Raw genomic sequence first — 27,765 nt, 5'->3', positions numbered from 1 at the left:
CAATCCGTCGGAATTTGAAGTTGGCAGCTAAATTCTATGGGCCTTTTGAAGTGCTCCGCAAAATTGGGGTCGCTTATGAGCTTAATATTCCATTGGGATAAAAATTTACCCTGTTTTCCACGTATCTCAGTTAAAGAAGGCAGTGGAAACATGTGCAACCATCGAAGGAGCCACCAATTTGCACTGATGATGGTCAAGTCTTGACTGAACTAGTAGCCATCTTAGACCGCCAAATTGTAAAGAAGGGCAACAAAGCTGTTACCCAAGTCCTAGTTCAGTGAGCAAATCTTTCCAAAGATAAGGCTACATGGGAAGATTACACTTTCCTCGTATCCTAGTTTTCAGATTTTGATCAGTAATGCAGAAGAAAGGACAGAAGGGGGATGGAATGTCACGAACTTAGTCGTGACTATCTTCTTAGGACCTAATTATATAATATTAGATAGTATATAAGAGTGACACTTTTAGTCCCTAAGTTAGATAATTACTATTTCCAGTCCTGGGAACGGATAGCTAGTAAATCAAGGACATGTGTCCATTAGTACTATTAGTGGTTATCTTTTGGGTCCAGCAATCGACGACTGTCCTCTCTGCCATTTTCCTATAATTGTAGTCTGTCATTAACAGAGAAGGCATTCAATATTGAAAAATCTAAATTATTTCTTATTTGTTTGTTTCTTTTTATTGCTCTTTGAGCTCTCTTCGATCCAAACTCATAGCTAACGCTATAAAAAGTCAAAAGGTAAAGAACTATGGTATGTAATATGGGGCACACAAGAAAGTTAAAAGAGTATAAAAAATCTACAAAGTAATAGTGGAAACGATTAATTAAAAAAACTGCTTGATAGCCAAAAGAAAGACAATGAAGTAAGAGGGAAGGAAAAACGTGGAGAACACATGACACGCTAGGTAGGGTTAGGGTAGGATCTTTAGGCCTCTGATACCATGATATAATAATGTCCCATAGTAATGTTTAGGTTTGTCATTGTATTTATAAAGCAGTACATAAGTGTAAGAGATAAGAATACCCTTATTTAGAAGGGTAATATACAACTCCAAGGCTAACATGGTAAAAGATACATGTATATTATCAGTTAAGTCATATTTAAATAAAGTTACGGCTCTTTGGTGGAATGGAAAAACGGTACCACTATCACATAAGGCAAGTTCATGAGTTTGGGAAACCTTTTTTGCGAGGAGAGAATGATTTTTGCAGTGAAAAAGGCTTCGCGTGCTAGAAGGTAAGAGTCTTATAACTCAAACTACTACCTTCTCACTGACTCAAATATATCAAAATAATCGTGAATTCAAATCCTACTTAGTCTTATTAGATGTATATGTCAATAAATATTTTTGGTAATACTTAATCTATATTATATTAAAAGCACGAAAACCTTATCAAAATATCGTTCGTCTTCTCTACCCTTCGTAAGTAAATTATATGTTGGATATTCTTGTAATTGTAATCATTAATGTTTTTTGACCAAACATACTATAACTCAAGCAAGTAATTTGCATGGCCAAAGTGCGGGTTTCAAACTTCAGAATTAGAAGGTACAAGAATATATTTTGTACATGATATTATGAATAGACTAACAATGCTGTAAAGAGAGGAGTCCTTTTATTCACGTGTGAAAATGCCATTGTCTATCTCTATCCCTTATCATAGTTTAGAGCAATGACACTCATATTTTTCAGAATTGGGAATGTCCAATTCATCTCTTGGTTTTATGGGGGTTAGATTTTATGTCCCCTCCGGTATATATTCTCCTTTTAAATTTTCATATTTTTCAGAATTGGGAATGTCCAATTCATCTCTTGGTTTTATGGGGGTTAGATTTTATGTCTCTCCTCTCCTGTATATATTCTCCTTTTAAATTTTAATATATAAGGCAGGGATCCAAGTCAAACTCTCACCACATCAAGGAGGATTTGTTTATCGGAAACTTCCACCGGGACCACGAGGTCTTCCGATAATCCGCAATCTCCACATGCTAGGTACCCTCCCTCATCGTACCCTATACGATCTATCCAAAAAATACGGTCCAATAATGTTCCTAAAGCTCAAAAATGTTCCAACGGTGGTGGTTTCATCGCCGGAAACCGCCGAGCTAATACTCAAGACACACGACGCCGTTTTCGCCAGCCGCCCAAAGCTTAAGGCAGTGGAGTACGTAAGCGACGGTGCTAAGGGTGTGGCTTTTGCTCCGTACGGTCCGCAGTGGCGAAACGCTCGAAAATTCTGCACGCAAGAGCAGCTCACGGCGGAGAAAATTAGAGTCTTTTGCTGGGATGAGGAAAGAGGAAATTGGGGTTTTGGTGCGGCGGCTGAAGGTGGCAGCTGATGGCTGTGAGGTGGTGGAACTTGGAGAGAAGGTTGGGGAATTGATTGCGAATATGACGTATAGAATGTTTTTTGGGGATTTTTGCAATAGCGATAGATTTGATTTGAACATTGTACAGGAAATGGTGCGATTGGTTGGAGCATTTAATATTGCTGATTATGTGCCTTTTCTGGAGCCATTTGATATTCAGGTATTGTTCTTATCTAGTACTAATACTGTTATTGGGCTTAATTTGCTTGTCTCAGTTGGATTTGATACCAGGACAAAATTTGAACATTGTTATAAAATAAAAGTAATTTAGTAAAATATGAATGAGAAATGTTGTTATGAAATAAAAATAATTTAGTAAAACATGAACAAGAAATGGAGATAGAGAGAAGGAAGAGATTTTTTTCCTCAATTGTGTGTATTTTCCTTTCTATTACAAGGCATTTATATAGGCATGAAAAGTGAAGAAAAATATGTCATTGAATATATCATTAAGTATAAAAATATGTCATTGAATATGTCATTAAGCATTTGAGAAGATCATGGAGGAAGAGTAGACATCCATCATAATTTGATTTTTCTTATAATATTCCCCCTTGGATGTGCATAGATAATGTGCCTCGTTAAAACCTTATTAGGAAAAAATCCTAGGGGAAAAAAAATCCTAATGAAGGAAAAAGAGTACACATGTTTAGAAATACGTCTTATGGTTGCCTCGTTAAAAAACTTGCAAGGAAAACCCAGTGGGACAAAACCTTGTAAGGAAAAAAGAGTACAACACGTATAAACTCCCCCTGATGAGAGCATCAATTCACATCCTTGAGCATTCGCATCCCAATCTTGTACACTAGTTTCTTGAAGGTTGACGTCGGTAGAGATTTGGCGAACAAATCAGTCATATTATCGCTTGAACGGATATGTTACACATTGATATCACCATTCTTTTGAAGATTATGCGTGAAAAATAACTCCGGTAAAATTTATTTTGTCCTATCCCCTTTTATGAATCCTGCTTTCAATTGGGCTATGCATGCTGCATTGTCTTCATAAAAAATTGTGGGTAATTTGTCACACTTCAAACCACATTTGTCTCGAATAAGGTGTATTATAGACCTCAACCATACACATTCTCGACTTGCTTCATGAATAGCAATTATCTCAACATGATTAGATGACGTAGCCACGATTGATTACTTAGTCGATCGCCAAGATATGGCAGTGCCTCCATATGTAAACACATAGCCTGTTTGAGATCGAGCCTTGTGTGGGTCAGATAAATATCCAGCATCGACATAACCAACAAGATCGGGACTGCAATCATTTCCATAAAATAATCTCATATCGGTAGTCCCTTTTAGATACCGCAATATGTGTTTGATTCAATTCCAATGTCTCCTTGTAGGAGTAGAGCTATATCTTGTTAAGACATTAACTGAAAAAGTTATGTCAAACCTTGTAATGTTAGAAAAATATATTAGTGCACCAATTGCACTAAGATATGGTACTTTGGGACCAAGAGGCTCTTCATTATTTTCATGAGGTCGGAATGGATGTGCTTTATCCATATAGAATCGCTTTGAAATCTTTTTAGTGTATGCTTATTGAAGAACAAAAATTCCATCTTTCATATACTCAATTTGTAGACCAAGACAAAATTTTGTCTTTCCAAGATCTTTCATTTCAAATTCTTTCTTTAAATAGTCTACTGCTTTAGGAAGCTCTACTGCTTTAGGAAGCTCCCTAGAAGTTCCAATGATATTTAAATCATCAACATACACGATGATTATAACAAATTTAGATCCATATCTTTTTATAAAGACACAAGGACAAATTGAATCATTCTTGTACCTTTCTTTCAATAGGTACTCACTTAGGGGATTATACCACATGCGCCCTGATTGTTTCAATCCGTATAAGGATTTTTGAAGCTTTATTTAATAAATTTCTTGGAAACCTTAATATGCTTCAGAACAATTTAAATCCTTCAATGATTTTCATTATACGCGTATCACGTTTTTCTTGTATTGACAGATTAAAACCTGAAATGGCGACATCCACCACAAGAGAACATGTCTCGATATAATCAACGCCATGATATTTACAAATCTTCTTGTGACACAAGTCGTCTTTATGTCTATCTACTTGACCTTTTTTTTCGCACAAAAACACATTTATACCTCCACTGGCTTTATACTTTCAGGTGTTGGTACTATCCGTCCAACTTCATATTTTTCAGGTGAAATTAATTTTCATTACGTATTTTTCATTTGGCCAAACTGTCCAAATTTCATGACATATTTGAGCTCAAGATCCTCGTCAATATTAATAATATTGAGCGCTACATTATATTAACAATATCGTCGACGATCATTTTATATCGATTTTACTATTACCCAATAAAGACATAACTTATTGAGATATTTTTATCTTATTATTTTCAGGTACCTGAGCCTCTCCCATGAGGTCTTATGAAGTTTTATATCGTGGTGCTCTTTTAGAGCACTTGCCTCCTTATTATGACCATCTTGAATATTTGCTCCTCTCCTTCTTCAAGGAGTTTTATCTTTGGAACCGATTAGTCTATTATGCTTAATGCATGCCATAGACTCTATTCATTATGAACTTTATTTTATTTGGAGCATTAGCAGCTGAATATGACATTTAGCTTTGGGTCAGCAAATACGTCTAGCAATATTTTGTAAATGAATTATCACTTGAACTTCAAGTTCACATTTTCTCGTACGAGGATCTAGATGTACTCATAATAATTCATTACATGCATTACTTTTCAGCTGCCCATTTTCTCCCCTATTCTTGGGATCACCAACACATATCCCTAGCCTTATTTGGGGATCCATCTTTGTGCACTGTGGTGGAACAATTAAATCATATAGCACATTCATATTTCTAGATGGAAATTATTTGATTTCTGATCCTGAACCGATTGTGATACGGAGAACTTATCATAACTTGGCTAGATTCATACAAGTGCTGTTGTATATTAAATAATACATCACATACCAAATTTTATTTTGGCAGTTTTGTTCTCATAACCAATGGTTTAGATATAATTGGAGGCATACAATTTCTGCTAAACCAACTTGGATTTAAACCAGTATTATCAAGATAAATCATCATGATTTATATTCCGGAACTGTGCTCTAATAATTTGAGCAATCAATCTTGCAAAAGCCAAACTGCAAGTTGATAACAAATGCACATATTACCATAGAATAGATATATCTATTAAAATCATATAATAGTAAACGGTCCACATGGAAGGTGACTAGGCCCATATATTTATTACTTTTTATTCGTTCCAGAAATCAAGGGATTCAATCCCAACCTTAACTGGTATATCATGAGAATAAGAAGCACAATTATTGAAGAATCTTATATTTCTTCAATATATGCCAATATAATTTTTAATTAATTTTTCGCATCATAATTGAACCGAGATGGTCAACCGGTCATGCCAACTAATATTTATTTCAGTAAACCTCTAGTTTACTTGTGGCTTGTGATTGCATCATCATGCTTATACTTGTGTAGTACAAATAGAAGAAAAGTCAAGTAACCTTTCATATTTACCCGGTATGATTATAGTAATATAAAGATATTCAATCTTCTTTTCATTTATAGTTTCAATATGCCAACCACTTTGGCTAATATATTTGTAAATCAAAGTGTTTCTTTTGAGACTTACTACAATATTAATGTCATAAACAATTTGATTCATCTTGGTAGTAACAAATTAGTTCTTTCAGAGCTCTTAACTGCTTTTGTACTACAAGATCTTTTGTCACACCATCCATATAATGAATGTCTCCTTCACAAAGAGAATCATATCATAATAATTGTCATGTTCAAAATCATCATAAGCAAAATAATTTCTTGCTTTAATTTTGCTTTTAACAACTTTCATAAGGCGTGACAAAATATTTTTGGCGTATCACCTGTATGCGACCAATGATATATTCATGTAACTACACAGTATTATTCATTATCTTTCTTTGTCTCAAACCTCCCTTAGAGGGGAGTTGTGGTATGTATCCAATCATGCATTGCACGTCTTTATTTATTACTTTTATTACATACTGCTACATTCACCTTCAGGAATGAGTCTGCATTCTCAATGCTTATCACAAATCACATTCTCTTAAAAAAAAATGGAGTATAATTATTGTGACATGCTTTATAAACTTTTCATACCATTTTGATGGTAAATATTTCCTTCACCTTTTTGAAGGATTACATCAAGAACCCTTATTGTTCTCCTTTTATAGTTACCATAATGAAGACAAATTATTATTTCGTCCCTTGCCATGTCTTCGTACATTCATACAGTCATGAAAAATTATTTTGTTGTCTTTCAAACTTATCATATATTATTGCCATATTCGCTTCACTGAATGTAGCATATCAAGTAGGGCGGGCTTCATGATTCTTTCATCGATATTGTGCATTGTGACTCAAATCCAATGCCTTACCCATATAAATGCATGTTAGGCAAAATATGTTGGGACTCAAACCCAACTCTTATCATTATAGTGCACCAGAACTTAAATATGTCTTAACTAGTTGCATAATAGGCCAAAGTACAAGATTAAATTATCAATCTTGTGGTCAGAAACATAAACAAAATTAATTATAACAAGATTTAAAAATATAACTACTTTTTAAGGTTGTAGGACGAAAACGTTTCATTCCTTCTAAGTGTTATCACTTTTAGATTTACGTGAATTCAAATAGAAGTACATTCAAATAAATACTAGATAATCTGTTAGAATACTTACCAATTTTGTAAACGACAAACCAAATCAATAAAGTAAGAATAAAGACTAGGACTTGGAAGCATATATGTAATTCATGTAGTACTTCCAGTATCTACATATGCGATCCAATTCACATCATAATATATGGATTAGGGATGATAGTCAAAGGCTAAGATTGACTGTAAATCAGAATATCTATTATGCTTACAACTATCCTGCCACAATATTATACTTATTTATGCATGCATTTAACCAACTATGCAGGAATAGTACCAGTTTAGTTCTATTCATTAAATATTACCATAGTAACATTTATCTTAGCGTGAAAAGGGTAAAAGGCACATTGTTTGTCTGATATCTGCGCACATATATGTAAGCACTATTCAGCACGTTAAATATAAGTTAAAGAATTGAGTAGAGAGTACCTGTTTCAAAACTTAATTACAAAATATATATTCATGCATTTTGATTTGGATCATGAATAGATCCCTTGAAGGATAGTCAAACGATAACTAAAAATTCATATCAGACGTCAAGAAAGAATAAGCAAAAACTATACTTGCCAATGCAGGGCTCGCACACTTTCAAGCTATAACAAAATGGAAATAAAATACTGAAAGCTTATTGTGAGTTATCATGGCAAAATAGAAAAATTTTGAGATTAGTGGAAGATAAAAATAAAAATATGAATAAGCTAGAAAGATGAAAACTTATCTTGTATTAGTATCTAGCCCATTGGCTTCTATCTTTATTTTGTTTGATAGCCACAAAATTGTTGGTATAGGGATAGCAAACACAAAGCACAGTCTATGACTATATGGAGGTGTACGAAAATGGGAGCACAGTCGTGCTGATAACGTGTTATAAAATAAAAGTAATTTAGTAAAACATGAATAAGAAATGTTGTTATGAAATAAAAGCAATTTAGTAAAATATGAACAAGAAATGGAGATAGAGAGAAGGAAGAGATTTTCTTCTTCAATTGTGTGTATTTTCCTATCTATTACAAGGCCTTTATATAGGCATGAAATGTGAATAAAAATATGTCATTGAATATGTCATTACACATAAAAATATGTCATTGAATATGTCATTAAGCATTTGAGAAGATCATGGAGGAAGAGTAGACATCCACCATAATTTGATTTTTCTTATAATAAACATATGATTGTTCGTATTGTTTAAACATGAAGAAACAAACGAATAACAACAACAACAACCAACCCAATGTATTTTCATAAACGGGGTGTGGAGAGGGTAGTGTGTACGTAGACCTTATCCCTACCTTATAAAGATAGAGATGTTGTTTTCGATAGACCATCGGCTCAAGGAACAGTGGAGAAAAGGTAACAGGTAGCAAATAATAGTAACAACAATATATTAAGGTAACGGACACGAATGACACAACATGTAATAGTAAAGAAACATGAATAAGATAACACAAAAATATTCATAGTACTACCGGTAAGCCTAGGAGGAATACACTACTATATGTCAACCTACAACTCTAATCCTCGACCTCCATATTTTTCTATCGTGGGTCATATCCTCGGTAAGTTGGAACAATGACATATCCTGCCTAACTGTCTCTCCCCAATACTTCTTAGGCATGCCCCTTCCCTTCCTCAGACCCACAATGTTCAAACATGTAGAAAATATATCCAAAATGTATATGGTTCAAAAAGTAAAGTACAAAGTCGATTAACTATGAGCATAACAATAGATTTTCAGAATAACATTTATGTTATTAAAGTTTTTAAGTAGAGAAAATACAGACGCTATAATATATTTAACGGAAAAGGGTCAAATATGCTCCTAAACTATTGAAAATAGAGCAATTATGCTATTCGTTTGCATTTTGGTACAAAATTGCCCTTGCCGTTAATAAAGTGGTTCACTTTTGCCCCTCCCCACTAACAGACTCCACATCAAGGACAATTTTGTACCCAAATACAAACGGAGGGTATAATTACTCTATTTTCAATAGTTCAGGGGCATATTTGAACCTTTTCCGTAAAATAATACTTTTTTGCTGAGTTGAAAAAGTCCAAATATATCCCTAAACTATTAAAAATAGAGCAATTATGCCCTCCGTTTGTATTTGGGTGCAAAAGGATGGCACAATTTTGTACTCAAATACCCACATCAGAGAAATGTAAAAGTGAAATTTGTGATAGTAACTTATGGGTTTATCGATATGTGGTTGCAAATTAAAATAGGAAAGACGAAACGAAAAAAATTTCATAATTAATTACTTGGTACTCTAATAATAAGATTTTGCATTAAGAATTGATATTACAATGTAAAAGGTCATTTTATTACGGATATATCAATGATGACTAATGTCATTGTATCATTTGAGCAGATCCGGATTTGAGTCCCTCTAATGGGGTATTCTTTGGTTATCTTACATGCTAGTATTTAGGTGTTCAAAGAATATAAAAATCAAATCACACGAATTTGATCCAGTAAGAAAATAATAAGTAAAAAATGTGAAGGAGGATGTTATGATCAGCTGGCCGGAGGGATTTTCCGGTGAGATTTCTCGTTATCGTATTAATTACTATGTAAAAGATATGGCAAGACATTCCTTTCCCTCTTTTTTGTTTTTTTAATTTTTTTAATTTTTATTTTTACAAAGAAGACATTTTCTCCATCATGGATTTTCAACTCAGCAAAAAAATATTATTTTATACGAAAAAAGGTCAAATATAATCCTGAACTATTGAAAATAGAGCAATTATGCCCTCCGTTTGTATTTGGGTACAAAAATGTCCTTGCCGTTAATAAAGTGGTTCACTTTTGCCCCTCCCCACTAACAGACTGCACATCAAGGACAATTTTGTACCCAAATGCAAACGGAGGGCATAATTGCTTTATTTCCAATAGTTAAGGGGCATATTTGAACCACTTTCGGAATAACATTTATGTTATCAAAGTTTTTAAGTAGAGAAAAATACAGACGCTATAATATATTTAAAAAGAAAACTTAAATATACTATGTTCTGGCGTATAAAATCCCAGACCCAAAAGAACGCAATGCATTTTTACTTTTTTTTAAGGTGTAGGGGGCATGATTAGTCAAGGGTACGTGTGAGGAACATTATCAGCATATTCTTTTTCTTTCTTTTTTGCGTCAGATTGGATTTAAGTAGTAGTCAATTGCTATTTACATTCTACCAATGCTATGTGGTATCAAATTTGATATTCAACATTTACTTACACGCAATTTATGCTTTTGATTATTCGACAAATTACAGTGAAGTTTGTGCTTTTCCTATCGACGTAATGGTTGGATATACTTGTGAAGTAGTACTGTATGATTGTATGGTACATAGTAGCTAGTTCCGTTTTTAGAAAAAAAATCGTCATGGTTAAACTGACGTGTTATTAATACTCAACATGCGATGAATAAGATTTACCTTTTGATATCCAAGAGATGAATTGGTGGATTCTATTTTGGACTAAAAAATTGTTCGTGATATATGATTTCTGAAACAATGAATGTTCAGGGCTTGAATAAGCAATTGAAGGAAACTGGAAAGGCTGTTCAGAAAGTATTTGATACCATAATCAATGAGCATGAAGAAGATGCAAGGGATGGTAGTCACAAAGGTAGCAAGGATCTTGTTGATGTCATGTTATCACATCAAAATTGTCCGAAATCCTACTCGATTGATCGTGCAACCATGAAAGCCATCCTTTCTGATATGATTGTTGCAGCTATTGATACTTCCCACACTTGGATTGAATGGGTGTTTGCAGAAATTGTTAAGCATTCAAGAGTAATGAACAAACTCCAGGAAGAGTTGATATCTGTAGTAGGACTGGACAGAATGGTTGAGGAACAAGATTTGCCTAAGTTGGAATACTTAGAACTGGTGCTCAAGGAAACTTTCCGATTACATCCTGTGGCGACTCTTTTAGTTCCTCGAGAATCAATGGAAGACGTTGTCATAAACGGGTATTATATACCTAGAAAATCACGAGTTATGATAAATTGTTGGGCGTTAGGACATGATCCTAAGATATGGTCGGACAATGTTGAGGAATTTGTTCCTGAGAGGTTTATTGGCAAGAACTTTGATCTTCGTGGACATGATTTTCATTTGTTGCCATTTGGATATGGAAGAAGAAGTTGTCCAGGTATGAATCTGGGGTTGATCACTGTGAAGTTGATAGTTGCACAATTAGTGCATTGCTTCAATTGGGATTTGCCTGAAGGTATATTACCTGGTGATTTGGACATGACTGAGAAGTTTGGGTTTGCAGCTCCAAGAGCTCAAAATTTGCTTGTTATTCCCACTTACTGTCTACACTCTTAACCAACTTAAGAGGAGATTAACTTGAGCTTGCTACTAGAGGGTTAATTAAATCGGAATAACTATGCATCCTCTAGGTTTGAAAATCTTAGATTATAATGTAATGCTTATTAGTACGTTTACAATAAGCAAGAGGACTTTGTTTTGTGCTGCATTAAGCGTAAAATTGTACATGTTGATCATAAGGATTTAAGAAATATGATCCCTATGGAAATAATAGCCACCGGTAACAACGTAGTTCCTATTATTAATGCCATGTTTTCGACAGCTCAAATACATGTTTTGATTATGTTACAAGTGTGGTGCAAAGACACAAAAATCTCTGAGGAATGGTTCTACATTCTTAGAAAAGTAGCTTGTTGGCTTCTGAATAAATTATTTATATATATATTAAGTGGATTTTAACATAATACATAATTGGGACCACAACTACTAGGCTTCGTGGAACAAATAAGTCATACTGTAGCCCCTCCCTTGTCCGTGTGTTACTGTGATTCTTCAAGTACTATAAGGATTTGAGTCTTGTTGCACAGTCCTCCTTTGTTTATTACTCTCTCTGTTTCGGTTTATGTATTTATTGGTCTGTTTTAAAAAGAATGATATATTTTTATATTTGAAAATACTTTAATTTAATCTCCTCATATTAAGAGACTTTTATAGCCACGCAAATATTATAGCATATTTAAGATCACATGTTTCAAAAGTTTTATATTCACTCAATTGTTATGACGTATATATGACCACAAGTTTCAATCTTTTTTTAACTTAATCAAATTATGTCACATTATTTGCCTTGGCGATGGACGTTTTGACGCGTCACATTCAAGGGGAGGTATCGTGGTACATCTTATTTGCTGATGACATAATACTGATTGACAAAATGTGAGGTGGTGTTAATGCGAGACTGGAGGTTTGGAGACAGGCTCTGGAAGTGGGAGTGGCTCTGTGGAGGACAAGATGCGAGAAGTGAGGTTAAAATGGTTCGGCATGTGAAGCGGAGGGATACAACTGCACCAAGTGGGGGGATGTGAGAAGTTAGCCCTGGAGGATGCGGAGGTCAAGGATTAGGGTAGAAGGATAGTTGGTAGTAGCCCTTATTTCTTTCCCATACTTGTAGTATTAACATTGCTCTGTATTTTCTTATCCTTCATTCTCTTTTACTACCTGGTGTTTCGGTATCTCTTTCTTATTTTCATTCTTGTTTCTTTCGCTTCGGTTGATCTACTATCGTGTTATTGTTCACTTCTTGTTGCTTTTACTATTGCTTCTTTCTCATTTTTCTTAAACCGAAGGTCTATCGGAAACAAGCTCTTTACCCTCGCAAGGTAGGGATAAGATCAGCGTACACTCTACCCTTTTCACACCCTACTTATGGGATTGCACCGATTTGTTATTATTGTTGTTAATAAAATTATGTCACATAAATTAAGAGCACAAGTTTTTTACTGTTTTCTCTTCATTGTCAACCTCATTTGCTAGTCTATTTTATAGGCCACGGTCTAAAATATAGCATTGGAAAATTTGGTAGAAATGACACCACGTAACCACTCTAAAGGGCTGTTATTTAGAAATTAGTTAGTGCATCTTTAATTTTAGTTTTTCAGTTCAAATTTTCAGGACAAAAATGTCTTGAGTTGTCCAAAAATTGAGATTCTGAATAAAACAAGTATTAGCTAATTTCTAAATAGCATCCATCGGAATAACTATCTATGCACTTGCCCCAAAAATTTGCCAATTAGACTCTCTACCGCTTGACCCACTAATGGTCTAATGACAGTGTCCACAATTGATCCCAATGTATGGCCTATTTTTCAGTTTCATCTATGGTGTATAGAATACTTCTATTCAATTTTCAAAGGTAAAACCAAGTACTTGAAAATTATTCTCATTGACAAGTGAAAATATATATCATATATTTATTTGATTGATATAAATATTAAATTTGGGTAAATTATTACCATGCGTACAATTAAAATGTTAAAGTAAAACCAAGATTGTCCAACTAGTAATTAAAAAGTATTTGCAAGATCGTGGTAATTCTAATAGTCACAAGCAGGGGTGTTCAAATCGAACCAAAAAACCGCACCAAACCGAAAGTCAAACCAAACCGATTAAAAATCCGTTTAGGTTTAGTTTGATTTGGTATTTAGTTTAAAAAAAATCGAACCAAACCGACATATAAATATATAATTTTTTATATATACTTTTAAGACTTTATGTAGAATTTTATTTAAAAGATGTCTAGAAATATTTGAGATCCTCTTTTGGGATGTAATACTTAATAGAACTATAAAGTGCATTCATTTTTTTTTTTACTTTAAATAATGGATTGTATCACTTTCTTATTAAGTATTATTGAAATTCATCAATCATCTCTTTATTTTTTCATATTCATATGTCAAAAATTCTTATATCTTTTTCGAGTTTGAAGTGGTATTTCGATAATCTAAAATTACATAAAACACATCATTATTTAGGTGTCATATTGATTTTTATGTTTAATTATTAAATTCGGTTAACCTTGAAAGAGTACATCAACCAAAAATTATTGTTAGACGACTAAGAAAATAAACTATTTTGTGTTACTAAGAAAATTCAACTATGAGAATACTTTAATAGATCATGTGTTTGTTATTTTTTTTTAATTTTTATTAAACATATATTCACTTATAAAATTTTTATCTATAACTTTAATAAAGCAAGATGAATAATATTCATTTAATAAAAAAATCCGAAAATCCCGAAAAATCCGACGAAATCGAACCAATTCAAACCAATATAATTTGTTTGGTTTGATTTTGATAAAACCCGAAACAATCCGGTCCATGTACACCCTAGTGACAAGCGTCATTAACGTTATAAATCAATGGGGGAGCTGACTGTAGTCTTAATTAATAGACTATTCCAAATAATCTTTCGCTGCAATAATAAGGTTATTGAATAGATAGTGCCACGATTTGAAGTTTTGTTAAAGTCAGAGAGTTGATTGTGTAGTCCATTTATGGTTAGCTTCTTATTTATCTCGTGGAACGTGGATGTGTAACTTTTTATGGTTTGCCTCTATTTCGATACAATTGAATTATACTTACCTTCTAGAGTTTGCTTCGTGTAACTTACAGTAGATTTGTGTTTTCAGTGTCACATTTATATACTAATTAAGTCGACTTTTATATATTTATATGTTATGTTATCGATATTGTGTTTGTAAACGTATATATGTGATTGTATTCCTAAAGCATGAGTTAACCAATGGTCTTGAAGATACGAGTGTTGATAATCTATTTGCAATAAATGAGCTTTGAAACACAATACGTTAGTTGTGAGGTATTCAACGTCTACCTTATTTTTATCGAATTATCAAACATTGTGGCTGCTATATGTGCATCTGCAGTTACAGGTATATAAGAGGTGATTAATATATATGGTTTTTGTTTCATCTGGTGTTAAATGTGACAAATTAAAAGGCAACTTAATTTAGATTTTTAGCTTCGATTAAATATATATCTACTTCAAGAGATTGGTATTGGTTCCTTTTTTTTGGTCTCATCACCATTGACAAACTTGTTAAGGACGAGTAACTATATAAAGTATATAAAAGAAGATTAAATTAAAGTGGTGAATTATTACCTATTGATGGAGCATATAGGTATTTTCACATGGTAAATATTTATCTGAAGTTATGGAATCACATCATGCAATTTCCTGTAACTTGATGGTGATTTTCTTTACACAAAATTAGTCGGTCGGTCGAAACTAATTATATTTGCGAGCCAAAAAATAATATATATATATATATATATATATACAAAAAATATATATTTTATATTATTTTTGGAAGCGGCTAAAAATATACATTTATTTTTCTGTATTTGGTTAAATATCTAGGTTTTCTTTATCCGAAAAATGATATTAACTTCCCTAAAAAGATAAATGGACCACAAAGAGTGGGCCCGTTTGAACATAAAATTTGGTTGAAGTTTTTTCCAAAAAAAATTCATTTTTTTTCGAAATCAGCATTTGTTCATAAAATTTTTAATTTTCACTTAAAGAAATTTGAAAAACTCCAAAAAACTATTTTTCAAAATTTTCACTCAAATCACTCACAAAACTTCAAAAATAACCAAAATAAAATTTATGTTCAAATACAACTCTAAATTTTAAATAATATTTTCACTTGAAAAAAAATTCGCAATATTTTCGAATTTTACAATTCTTTATGTCCAAACGCCTAGTCATTTTCATTTGAAAGACAACCTCACCATAGACCAAACCAAAAATGTAAATATTTGCTAACGTCTTTTTCGTCGTAAAAAGGGGTGGACTGAAGAGGGCAATGTCATGTGGACTTAGCAAAAATGTTTTTGGCAGATAAGCATCATTATCTGCAATTACTGCTTTGGATCCATCTGTGGAAATAAGAGTTGGATTTTGGCATTTTGCACATATATACTGCTAAATAATGGCTTTTTTGAAAAGTTTGGTCACAGAAAAGGGGCAAGCTCCTCTACATGCTACATAATAAATCACGTGCGATTGACCATCTAAAACCTTTATTTTAAAATTTATCTTTGTATAGGAAAAAGGTTCAATTGTTCATGCACCGTTAGAATTTGAACCATTTTGACCATGGTTAAACTTTCAATCTAATATTTTTCAATCGTTTAGAAATAGATATCGTTTTTACCCTAATCCCTAACCGACAAGGGCGGATTTAGGGGACGGAAGGGGTTTACGAACCCACTTCGCTCAAAAATTACACTGTATATATAAGGAAAAATTTAATTTTTACCTATATATATATAGTTTTGAGTCCCCTTGACACAACCAAAAGTGGGTTTAAAACCTTTGTAAAGTCATAGTTTCAATTTTCATTAGCTATAATATTTTTTTAATTTTTTTTTTTTGAACCCCCTTCGTGGAGATCTTGCCTACGCCACTGCTGACAGAGCTCCTACCTAAGTTATTTTAAACCTTAATGAAAAGTTGAAGGATAAAATTGTATATTTTTATCTCCAAAAAAATGAAGACACTCATTTTATGCTAGAGCTTCATTAATAGCAAGGGTAAATGTGAGATAATTTGCTAAAAGTAAGACTATATATGAATAAATCAAAAGTGTAACATAAGATAAACTTAAAATGAATAATGCGATCAGTACAACGGAAAATTTGAACATTTTCCAATCCTTATATATATACTTAATATGCCAAACTAATTCGTGTATGGCTGAATATGTAGTGTGTACTCAGTCAATTGAAAGCATTATTGCAACTCATAATAGTTCGGATAAACTTAAAAGCTACTATAAAAGGAAATTCTGTTGTACTTGGGCAATTAATTTTTTTCCCAATAAGCAAAACCATTTCAGTCAAAATTTTATATTTATATATATCAGTTCCGCAAAAAGATATTATATTTTAATTTCAAAAGTCTCTAGGGGCCATTTAATTTCCCCAGTTTCTCTTAAGTGAGGTTTTATGTGATTGTAGACTTGTCGGTACTCTTTGCCGTGCAAGAGATTTTACGGTTTTTCTTTACCCAGAAACGGGAAAAGAGAAAATGGGAAAATATGGAGATCAGTCTTAATCCCATTAGAATATCAATACTAAATACAATAATACAACCATGAGCAATTAATGACGCAATTATGATCCTTAAAACCAGTATTGTTGTGATGACCCAAAATATCATTTTTAAATTTAATAAGTAATTCTATGTTCTAAGACCTCGAAAAGCACCATTTATCATTTATCGACTTGCGTGCGCAGTCCGTAAAATTTTTCGAAAAGTTTTCATGTGAAAAAATGGATTAAAATGGGAAATAGAGCTTTAAAACTCAACTAAGTTGACTTTGGTCAACATTTTAAGCAAACGGATCCGGATCAGTGTTTTAAAAATTCCGATAGATCCGTATCGTGATTTGGGACTTGGGTGTATGCCCGAAATTTAATTTGGAGGTCCCTAACTCAAGTTATGACCATTTAACGGAACTAGCAATTTAAAGGCTAAATATTTCAAGTTTGACCACGGGGTTGACTTTTTGATATCGGAGCCGGAATTCGATTCTGGAAATTTGAACAGCTCTGTTATGTCATTTATGACTTGTGTGCCAAATTTGAAGTCATTCCGTATTTATTTAATATGTTTTGGCACGAGATTTGCAAATTAAAAGTTTAAAACTCAAAGTTCGAATCGGGGTGTGAATTGTAATTTCAGTGTTGTTTGATGTGATTTTAGACCCCAAGTCAGTCCGTATTATGTTACAGGACTTGTTGGTATATTCGAGTGGGATTCCGAGTACCCCGAGAGTGAAACGGATTGAAATCGGAACAAGAATTGGACTTAAGCAAAAACCTGAAATTTGGGTTCTAGTATAATCGCACCTGCGGAATTTTGACCGCAGGTGCGAGCTCGCAGAAGCGAGACATCCATCGCAGATGCGGCCTTCACAGGTGCGGCCTTTGTGCGCAGAAGCGGACGTCGCAGGTGCGATATTTTGTCCGCAGATGCGAAACCTCGCCTGGCAGCCCCGTTTCGCAGATGCGAGATTTTTCTCGCAGACGCAAGCTCGCATGTGCGAGCCCAGGCACCGCAGATGCGAAAATGCTGGGCAGAATACATAAAATCGGGTCTTAGCGATTTTTACTCATTTTTGAGTTTTAAGTCTCGGATTTGGGCGATTTCAAGGGGGATTTTCACGACTTGAACTGGATAAGTGTTCTTTATCATAAAGTGATTGTATTTCACAAATCCATGTCTATATTCATCATTTATTTCGGATTTAGATGGAAGAAATTGAAAATTTTTATAAAACTTTCCAAAAACGAAAATTTAAGATTTGAAGGTTCATTTGATATCGGAATTGGACAAATTTGGTATGGTTGAACTCGTATCAGAACGGGTGTTCGGATTTCGCGAGTTTTTTCAGGATTTGAGACGTGGGTCCCACTATCGAATATTTTAATAAATTTTGGATTTTTATCCAAAAATTTATAAATTCATATGGAATTAATTCCTATGATTAGTATTGAATATATTGAATTATTTGTGAATAGATTTGAAACTTTCGGAGGCAAATTTAAAAGGAAAAGTTGTGGTTGAATAATTGATTGGAATTTACAAATCGAGGTAAGTGTCGGGGTTAACCTTGACTTGAGGGAATAAAACCCTTAAATTGTTTGTTATGCGAATTGCATGTAAACGACGTATAGGCGAGGTGACGAGTATCTATACGTCATCAAATTAAATGTTTGCCTGCATATTTGAAAAATTATAAATTAATTATTATAATAATTATTTCTTTCTTATTCTTTGTCAAATATTAATTCTTGAATTCCTGCATTAATTGTTACATGTTATTTGAATTATGTGCCTTAATTGTTATTTGATATTTAGCATATTAAATATTAAATTGCCTATTTGCTCCCTGATTTCCATAATAATTTGCTATTTATCATTGTTTGCTTTATAATTAAATTATAATTATTGTATGCTTATTGTCTTATGATTTTATATTAATTGTTGTATTTATTGGGGAATTTCTTCTATAAGAATTGATTGGTAAATGATTATGTTGGAGGAGCGGGTTGTACGTCGCAACAGAATTGATTATAATGAATATATTTGAGGATCGGGTTGCATCCCGCAACAGACTTATTAAAAAGTCCATATTGGAGGATCGGGTTACACGCCGCAACAGACTTATTAAAAGTCAATATTGGAGGATCGGGTTGTACACCGCAATAGACTTATTAAAAAGTCAATATTGGAGGATCGGGTTGCACGCCGCAACAGACTTATTAAAAGTCAATATTGGAGGATCGGGTTGCACGCCGCAACAGACTTATTAAAAAGTCAATATTGGAGGATCGGGTTGCACGCCGCAACAGACTTATTAAAAGTCAATATTGGAGGATCGGGTTGCACGCCGCAACAGACTTGATTGAATGTGAATATATTGTGAGAGCGGGTTGCACGCTGCAACAGAATTGAATGTGAATATATGGTGAGAGCGGGTTGCACGCTGCAAACTGAATTGATGGAAATGATAATTGGTTATGACTGCTCAGTTGGCTTCAATTATTATAAATGAGTTACTTGATTTATTTCTATTATTGTGTTGTATCTAATATTGCGTACAGGTAATGTAAGTGACCCGCCTTAGCCTCGTCACTACTTCGTCGAGGTTAGGCTCAGCACTTACCAGTACATGGGGTCGGTTGTACTAATACTACACTCTGCACTTCTTGTGCAGATTTTGGAGTTGGTCCCAGCGCGTGCCATAATTTTGCTCGGATTTCAGCTACTCGGAGGAGACTTGAAGTATAACTGCATGGCGTCCGCAGTTCTGAAGTCCCCGTCTATTGTACTTTAGCTGTGTGTTTATTTTCAGACAGTTTTATATTATTCAGACCTTTATTTGTATTTATTCTAAAAGCTCGTGCACTTGTGACACTAATTCTGGGATGGTATTTAAACATCGTTATTATTATGGATTATTTCAACATTGCTTCCGCATTTGCTTCCTTGTTATTGATAAATTTAAAAATTATTTTAAAAATGGATAATGTTATTCTAACGTTGGCTTGCCTAGCAAGTGAAATGTTAGGCGCCATCATGGTCCGGAGGTGAAAACTTCGGGTCATGACAATTGGTATCAGAGCACTAGGTTACATAGGTCTCACGAGTCACGAGCAAGCTTAGTAGAGTCTGAAGGATCGGTACGGAGACGTCTGTACTTATCTCTCATAGGCTATGAAGTTTAGGAACAATATCACTTCTTTCTTATTTTGTCATGCGATTTTATTTTATCATCGATGATTGAACCATTCTACTCTTATTCTCTCGCAGATGGTGAGAACACGTAATACTTCTACCGATAGAGAGGGACCAAAACCCCCGGTGGCAACTATGGCTAGGGGTAGAGGTCGAGGCTGAGGTCGTGCTAGAGGCCGAGGCTGAGGCCGAGGTAGAGCTCAGTCCAGAGCTCGAGTAGCTGCACCTGTTGAAGAACCTCAGGTAGACCTTCAGGAGGAGGTCCCAGTTCAGAATGTACCAGTTGGACTAGTTCAGGTCCCGGAAGGATTCATAGCCACTCCAGTGCTTCAGGACGCTCTAGTCCGATTGGTGAGTCTTATGGAGGGTGTGGCCCAGAATGGTACATTTTCAATGGCACCAGCCGTCTCACAGGCTGGGGGAGGAGAACAAACTCCCACTACTCCCGCCCCGGAGCAGATGGCTCCCCAGAATCAGGCTCCAGCAGCCCCGCCAGTTGTTGCAGTACAGACCGACGATAGGCCCGCCATGTCTTTTGAGGCCTTATTGAGACTGAATAAGTTCACTAAGCTCTTTCCAGTTCACTTTAGTGGTACGCCTTCTGAAGACCCACAAGATTATCTTGAACGCTGCCATGAGGTGTTGTGGAACATGGGTATAGTTGAGACCAATGGTATTGATTTTGTTGTATTTCAGATGACGGGTTCTGCCAAGAGGTGGTGGAGAGATTATACATTGACCCGACCAGTCGGATCACCTACACTTACCTGGGAGCAGTTCTCTTAGCTATTTATGGAGAAGTTCCTCCCTACCACACTAAGAGAGGAATTCCGCAAGCAATTTGAGCGTCTACAGCAGGGCAGTATGACTGTTACTTAGTATGAGTCCCGTTTTGTGGATTTCACCCGTCATGCTCTCCTTTTACTACCTACAGAGAGAGAGAGAGTAAGGAGGTTTATTGAGGGACTCACTCACCCTATCAGACTTCAGATGACCAAGGAGACCGGAAGTGAGATTTCTTTTCAGGCGGCTGCTAATGTTGCAAGGAGGATTGAGATGGTTCTTGTACAGGAAAGAGGGCAGAGGTCTGATAAGAGGTCTCGTCAGTTCGGTGGTTATAGTGGTGCCTAGTCTGGAGGCAGGGGTAATTTTGGTAGGGGTCAGGCAGTTAGAGGTGGAGGTCAGGCCATTAGAGGTGGAGGTCAGGCCATTAGAGGTGGAGGTCAGACCGTTAGAGGTGGAGGCCAGCCAGTTAGAGGCCGTCCTAGAGATGCAGTTCAGAGTGGTGGGGCCCAGCCCCGATTTTATGCTTTTCCAGCTAGGCCTGAGGCTGAGTCATCTGATGCTGTGATCACAGGTATTATTCCAGTTTTCCATAGGGATGCTTCAGTTCTATTTGATCCAGGATCTACTTATTCCTATGTGTCCTCCTATTTTGCTTCATATTTGGTTGTGCCTTGTGTTTATCTGAGTGCTTCTGTATGTGTATCTACACCGGTGGGAGACTCTGTGGTAGTAGATCATGTCTACCGTTCGTGTGTGGTTACTATTGGTAATCTTGAAACTAGTGTGGATCTTCTACTTCTTGATATGGTAGATTTTGATGTCATCTTGGGTATGGATTGGCTGTCTCCTTATCATGCTATATTGGACTGTCATGCCAAGACAGTGACCCTAGCTATGCCGGGGTTACCTCTATTAGAGTGGAAAGGAACTCCTGGCCATTCTGCCAGAAGGGTTATTTCTTATATGAAAGCTCGGCGTATGGTAGAGAAAGGGTGTCTAGCCTATTTGGCTTATATTCGCGATCCCAGTGCAGATGTCCCTTCTATGGACTCAGTACCAGTTGTTCATGAATTTTCAGAAGTATTTCCCACAGATCTGCCAGGGATGCCACCCGACAGAGATATTGACTTTTGTATTGATTTGGCTCCGGGTACTCAGCCTATTTCTATTCCACCATACCGTATGGCCTCGCCAGAGTTGAAAGAATTGAAAGAGCAGTTACAAGACTTGCTTAATCAAGGATTCATTAGACCCAGTGTCTCGCCCTGGGGTACACCAGTATGATTTGTAAAGAAGAAAGATGGCTCGATGCGGATGTGTATAGATTATCGGTAGTTGAACAAGACCACTATCAAAAACAAATATCCGCTGCCAAGAATTGATGACTTATTTGATCAGCTTCAGGGTGCCAAAGTATTTTCGAAAATTGATTTGAGATCTGGTTACCATCAGTTGAAGATTAGGGCATCTGATGTCCCTAAGATAGCTATTCGGACTCGGTATGGGCATTACGAGTTCCTAGTGATATCATTTGTGTTGACAAATGCTCCAGTAGCATTTATGAATTTGATGAATCGGGTGTTCAAGTCTTATTTGGATTCTTTTGTGGTTGTATTCATTGATGATATCTTGATTTACTCCAGCAGTCAAGAGGAGCATGAGCAGCATCTTCGAAGTGTGCTTCACACCTTGAAGAATAATCAGTTATATGCCAAATTTTCAAAATGTGAGTTTTGGTTAGACTCAGTTTCCTTTTTGGGACATGTTGTATCGGCAGAAGGCATAAAGGTGGATCCTAAGAAGATTGAGGCTGTTCAGAATTGGCCTAGACCTACTTCGGTTACATAGATCCGGAGTTTCCTGGGTTTGGCAGGTTATTATCGTCGGTTCGTGGAAGGATTTTCATCTATAGCAAGCACATTGACAAGACTAACCCAGAAGGGTGTTCCATTCAGATGGTCAGGCGAGTATGAGTTGAGCTTTCAGAAGCTCAAGACCGCTTTGACTACGGCACCAGTATTGGTATTACCCACAAGCTCAGGATCGTATACGGCATATTATGACGCATCTCACATTGGGCTTGGTGCAGTATTAATACAAAATGGCAAGGTAATTGCATATGCGTCGCGGCAGTTGAAAGTTCACGAGAAGAATTATCCTGTTCATGACCTAGAATTGGCAGTCGTTATTCATGCGCTGAAGATTTGGAGGAATTACCTTTACGGTGTCTCGTGTGAGGTATTTAATGATCATCGTAGCCTCCAGTACCTGTTCAAACAAAAGGATCTTAATTTGAGGCAAAAAAGATGGATGGAGTTATTGAAAGACTATGATATCACCATTTTTTTTATCATCCCGTAAAGGCCAATGTAGTGGCCGATACTTTGAGTAGAAAGGCTGTGAGTATGGACAGTCTTGCGTATATTCCGGTTGGTGAGAAGCCATTAGCTGCAAATGTTCGGACTTTGGCTAATCAGTTCGTGAGGTTAGATATTTCAGAACCCAGTCGGGTTCTAGCTTGTACAGTCGCTTGGTCTTCTTTATATGAGCGCATCAGAGAAAGGCAGTATGATGATCCTCACTTACTTGTCCTTAAGGACACGGTGCGGCACGGTGATGCCAAACAGGTTGCTATGGGGGAAGATGGAGTTCTGTGAATTCAGGGCCGTATTTGTGTGCCTAATGTGGATGGGTTTCGTGAATTAATTCTCGAAGAGGCACACAGTTCCAGGTATTCTATTCATCCAGGTACCGCTAAAATGTATCAAGATTTGCGGCAACATTATTGGTGGAGGAGAATGAAAAAGGATATAGTTGCACATGTAGCTCAGTGTCTGAATTGTCAGCAAGTTAAGTACGAGCATCAGAGACCTGGTGGTTTGCTTCAGAAGATAGAAATTCCTAAGTGGAAGTGGGAGCGTATCACTATGGATTTTGTTGTTGGGCTCCCACAGACTCAGAGAAAATTTGACGCAGTTTGGGTCATTGTGGACAGGTTGACCAAGTCAGCCCATTTCATTCCAGTGGCAGTTACCTATTCTTCAGAGAGCTTAGCTGAAATTTACATTCGTAAGATTGTCCGCCTTCATGGTGTGCCCGTGTCTATTATTTCAGATCGAGTTACGCAGTTTACCTTACGTTTCTGGAGGGCTGTACAACGTGAGTTAGGCACGCAGGTGGAGTTGCGTACAGCATTTCATCCACAGACAGACGGACAGTTAGAGCGCACTATTCAGATATTGGAAGATATGCTTCGCGCTTGTGTTATAGACTTTGGAGGTTCTTGGGATCATTTCTTGCCACTTGCGGAGTTTGCTTATAATAATAGCTACCAGTCGAGCATTCAGATGGCTCCATATGAGGCACTATACGGAAGGCGATGCCCATCACCAGTTGGTTGGTTTGAACTGGGAGAGGCTCGGTTGTTGGGTACCGATTTGGTACAGGATGCCTTGGATAAGGTCAAGATTATTCAGGATCGACTTCGCACAACTCAATCTAGGCAAAAGAGTTATGCCGACCGTAAAGTTCGTGATATTGCATTCATGGTTGGAGAACGAATATTGCTTCGGGTTTCATCTATGAAAGGTGTAATGAGGTTCGGAAAGAAGGGAAAGTTGAGCCCTAGGTATATCGGACCCTTTGAAATTCTTGAAAGGGTGGGTGAAGTAGCCTACAGGCTTGCATTACCACCTAGTTTATCAGCGATTCATCCGGTGTTCCATGTGTCTATGCTCTGAAAATATCATGGTGATCCGTCCCATGTGTTAGATTTCAACTCAGTCCAATTGGACAAAGATTTGACTTACGAGGAGGAGCCGGTGGCTATTCTAGCCCGGAAGGTCCGACAGTTGAGGTCAAAGAGTTATCCTTCAGTTCAGGTACAATGGAGAGGTCAGCCGGTAGAGTCATCTACCTAGGAGTCCGAGTCGGACATACGGAGTAAATATCCACACATTTTCTCCAGCTCAGGTATTTTTTCTAACTCCGTTCGAGGACGAACGTTTTGTTTTAGAGGTGGAGAATGTGATGACCCAAAATATCATCTTTAAATTTCATAAGTAATTCTGTGTTCTAAGACCTCGAAAAGCACCACTTATCATTCCTCGACTTGCGTGCGCAGTCCGTAAAATTTTACGAAAAGTTTTCATGTGAAAAAATGGATTAAAATGGGAAATAGAGCTTTAAAACTCAACTAAGTTGACTTTAGTTAATATTTTGAGCAAACGAATCCGGATCAGTATTTTGAAAGTTCCGGTAGCTCCGTATCGTGATTTGGGACTTGGGCGTATGCCCGAAATTTAATTTGGAGGTCCCTAGCTCAAGTTATGACCATTTAACGGAACTAGCAATTTAAAGGCTAAATATTTCAAGTTTGACCACGGGGTTGACTTTTTAATATCGGAGCCGGAATCCGATTCTGGAAATTTGAACAGCTCTGTTATGTCATTTATGACTTGTGTGCCAAATTTGAAGTCATTCCGGATTCATTTAATATGTTTTGGAACGAGATTTGTAAATTAAAAGTTTAAAACTCAAAGTTTGAATCGGGGTGTAAATTATAATTTCAGTGTTGTTTGATGTGATTTTAGACCTCGAGTCAGTCCGTATTATGTTACGGGAGTTGTTGGTATATTCGAGCGGGGTCCCGAGTACCCCGAGAGTGAAACGGATTAAAATCGGAACAAGAATTCAACTTAAACAAAAATCTGAAATTTGGGTTCTGGTATAATCACACCTGCGGAATTTTGACCGCAGGTGCGAGCTCGCAAAAGCGAGACATCCATCGCAGATGCGGCCTTCACAGGTGCGGCCCTTGTGTGCAGAAGCGGACGTCGCAGGTGCGATATTTTGTCCGCAGATGCGGAACCTCGCCTGGCAACCCCTTTTCACAGATGCGAGATTTTTCTCGCAGATGCAAGCACGCATGTGCGAGCCCAGGCACTGCAGATGCAAAAATGCTGGGCAGAATACATAAAATCGGGTCTTAGCGATTTTTACTCATTTTTGAGTTTTAAATCTCGGATTTGGGCGATTTCAAGGGGGATTTTCACGACTTTGAACTCGATAAGTGTTCTTTATCATAAAGTGATTGTATTTCACAAATCCATGTCTATATTCATCATTTATTTCGGATTTAGATGGAAGAAATTGAAATTTTTGTAAAACTTTTCAAAAACAAAAATTTAAGATTTGATGGTCCATTTGATATCGGAATTGGACAAATTTGGTATGGTTGAACTCGTATCGGAACGGGTGTTCGGATTTCGCGAGTTTTTCTGGGATTTGAGACGTGGGTCCCACTGTCGAATATTTTAATAAATTTTAGATTTTATCCGAAAATTTTATAAATTCATATGGAATTAATTTCTATGATTAGTTTTGAATATATTGAATTATTTGTGAATAGATTTGAAGCTTTCGGAGGCAAATTTAAAAGGAAAAGTTGTGGTTGAATAATTGATTGGAATTTGCAAAGCGAGGTAAGTGTTGTGGTTAACCTTGACTTGAGGGAATAGAACCCTTAAATTATTTATTATGTGAATTGCATGTAAACGACGTATAGGCGAGGTGACGAGTGTCTATACGTCGTCAAATTAAATGTTTGCCTGCATATTTGAAAAATCATAAATTATTTTTAATCATAAATTAATTATTATAATAATTATTTCTCTCTTATTCTTTGTCAAATATTAATTCTTGAATTCCTGCATTAATTGTTACGTGTTATTTGAATTATGTGCCTTAATTGTTATTTGACATTTATAATATTAAATATTAAACTGCCTATTTGCTCCCTGATTTCCATAATAATTTGCTATTTGTCATTATTTTCTTCATAATTAAATCATAATTATTGTATGCTTGTTATCTTATGATTTTATATTAATTGTTGCATTTATTGGAAAATTTCTTCTATAAGAATTGATTGGTAAATGAATATGTTGGAGGAGCGGGTTGCACGCCGTAACAGGATTGATTATAATGAATATATTGGAGGATCAGGTTGCACCCCGCAACAGACTTATTAAAAAGTTCATGTTGGAGGATCGGGTTGCACGCCGCAACAGACTTGATTGAATGTGAATATATTGTGAGAGCGGGTTGCACGTTGCAACAAAATTGAATGTGAATATATGGTGAGAGCGGGTTGCACGCTGCAAACTGAATTGATGGAAATGATAATTGGTTATGACTGATGAGTTGGCTTCAATTATTATAAATGAGTTACTTGATTTATTTCTATTATTGTTGTTGTATCTAATATTGCGTACAGGTAATGTAAGTGATCCGCCTTAGCCTCGTCACTACTTCGTCAAGGTTAGGCTCAGCACTTACCAGTACATGGGGTCGGTTGTACTGATACTACACTTTGCACTTCTTGTACAGATTTTGGAGATGGTCCCAGCGCGTGCCATAATTTTGCTCGGATTTCAGCTACTCGGAGGAGACTTGAGGTATAACTGTATGGCGTCTGCAGTTTTGAAGTCCCCGTCTATTGTACTTTAGCTGTGTGTTTATTTTCAGACAGCTTTATATTATTCAGACCTTTATTTGTATTTATTCTAGAAACTCGTGCACTTATGACACCAATTCTGGGATGTTATTTAGACATCGTTATTATTATGAATTATTTCAAAATTGCTTTCGCATTTGCTTCCTTGTTATTGATAAATTTAAAAATTATTTTAAAAATGAATAATGTTATTCTAACGTTGGTTTGCCTAGCAAGTAAAATATTAGACATCATCACGGTCCGGAGGTAAAAATTTC

At 35.9% G+C, this 27,765-nt stretch overlaps 1 protein-coding gene across 1 annotated transcript; it reads left to right on the top strand.

Annotated features, from left to right (window-relative positions):
* Positions 1 to 1,659: 1,659 nt before the first annotated feature.
* Positions 1,660 to 11,647, top strand: LOC104085063 (cytochrome P450 CYP736A12-like). The gene is made up of 2 exons (XM_070175155.1): positions 1,660 to 2,535; positions 10,621 to 11,647. The coding sequence occupies exons 1-2, from the start codon at positions 2,293 to 2,295 to the stop codon at positions 11,431 to 11,433; spliced, it is 1,056 nt and encodes a 351-aa protein (XP_070031256.1). The 5' UTR covers positions 1,660 to 2,292; the 3' UTR covers positions 11,434 to 11,647.
* The last annotated feature ends 16,118 nt before the right edge of the window (positions 11,648 to 27,765 follow it).

This window comes from Nicotiana tomentosiformis, chromosome 5, assembly GCF_000390325.3.
Source record: "Nicotiana tomentosiformis chromosome 5, ASM39032v3, whole genome shotgun sequence".
Taxonomy (NCBI): Eukaryota; Viridiplantae; Streptophyta; class Magnoliopsida; order Solanales; family Solanaceae; genus Nicotiana; species Nicotiana tomentosiformis.
This window is presented reverse-complemented; position numbering and strand designations above follow the sequence as displayed.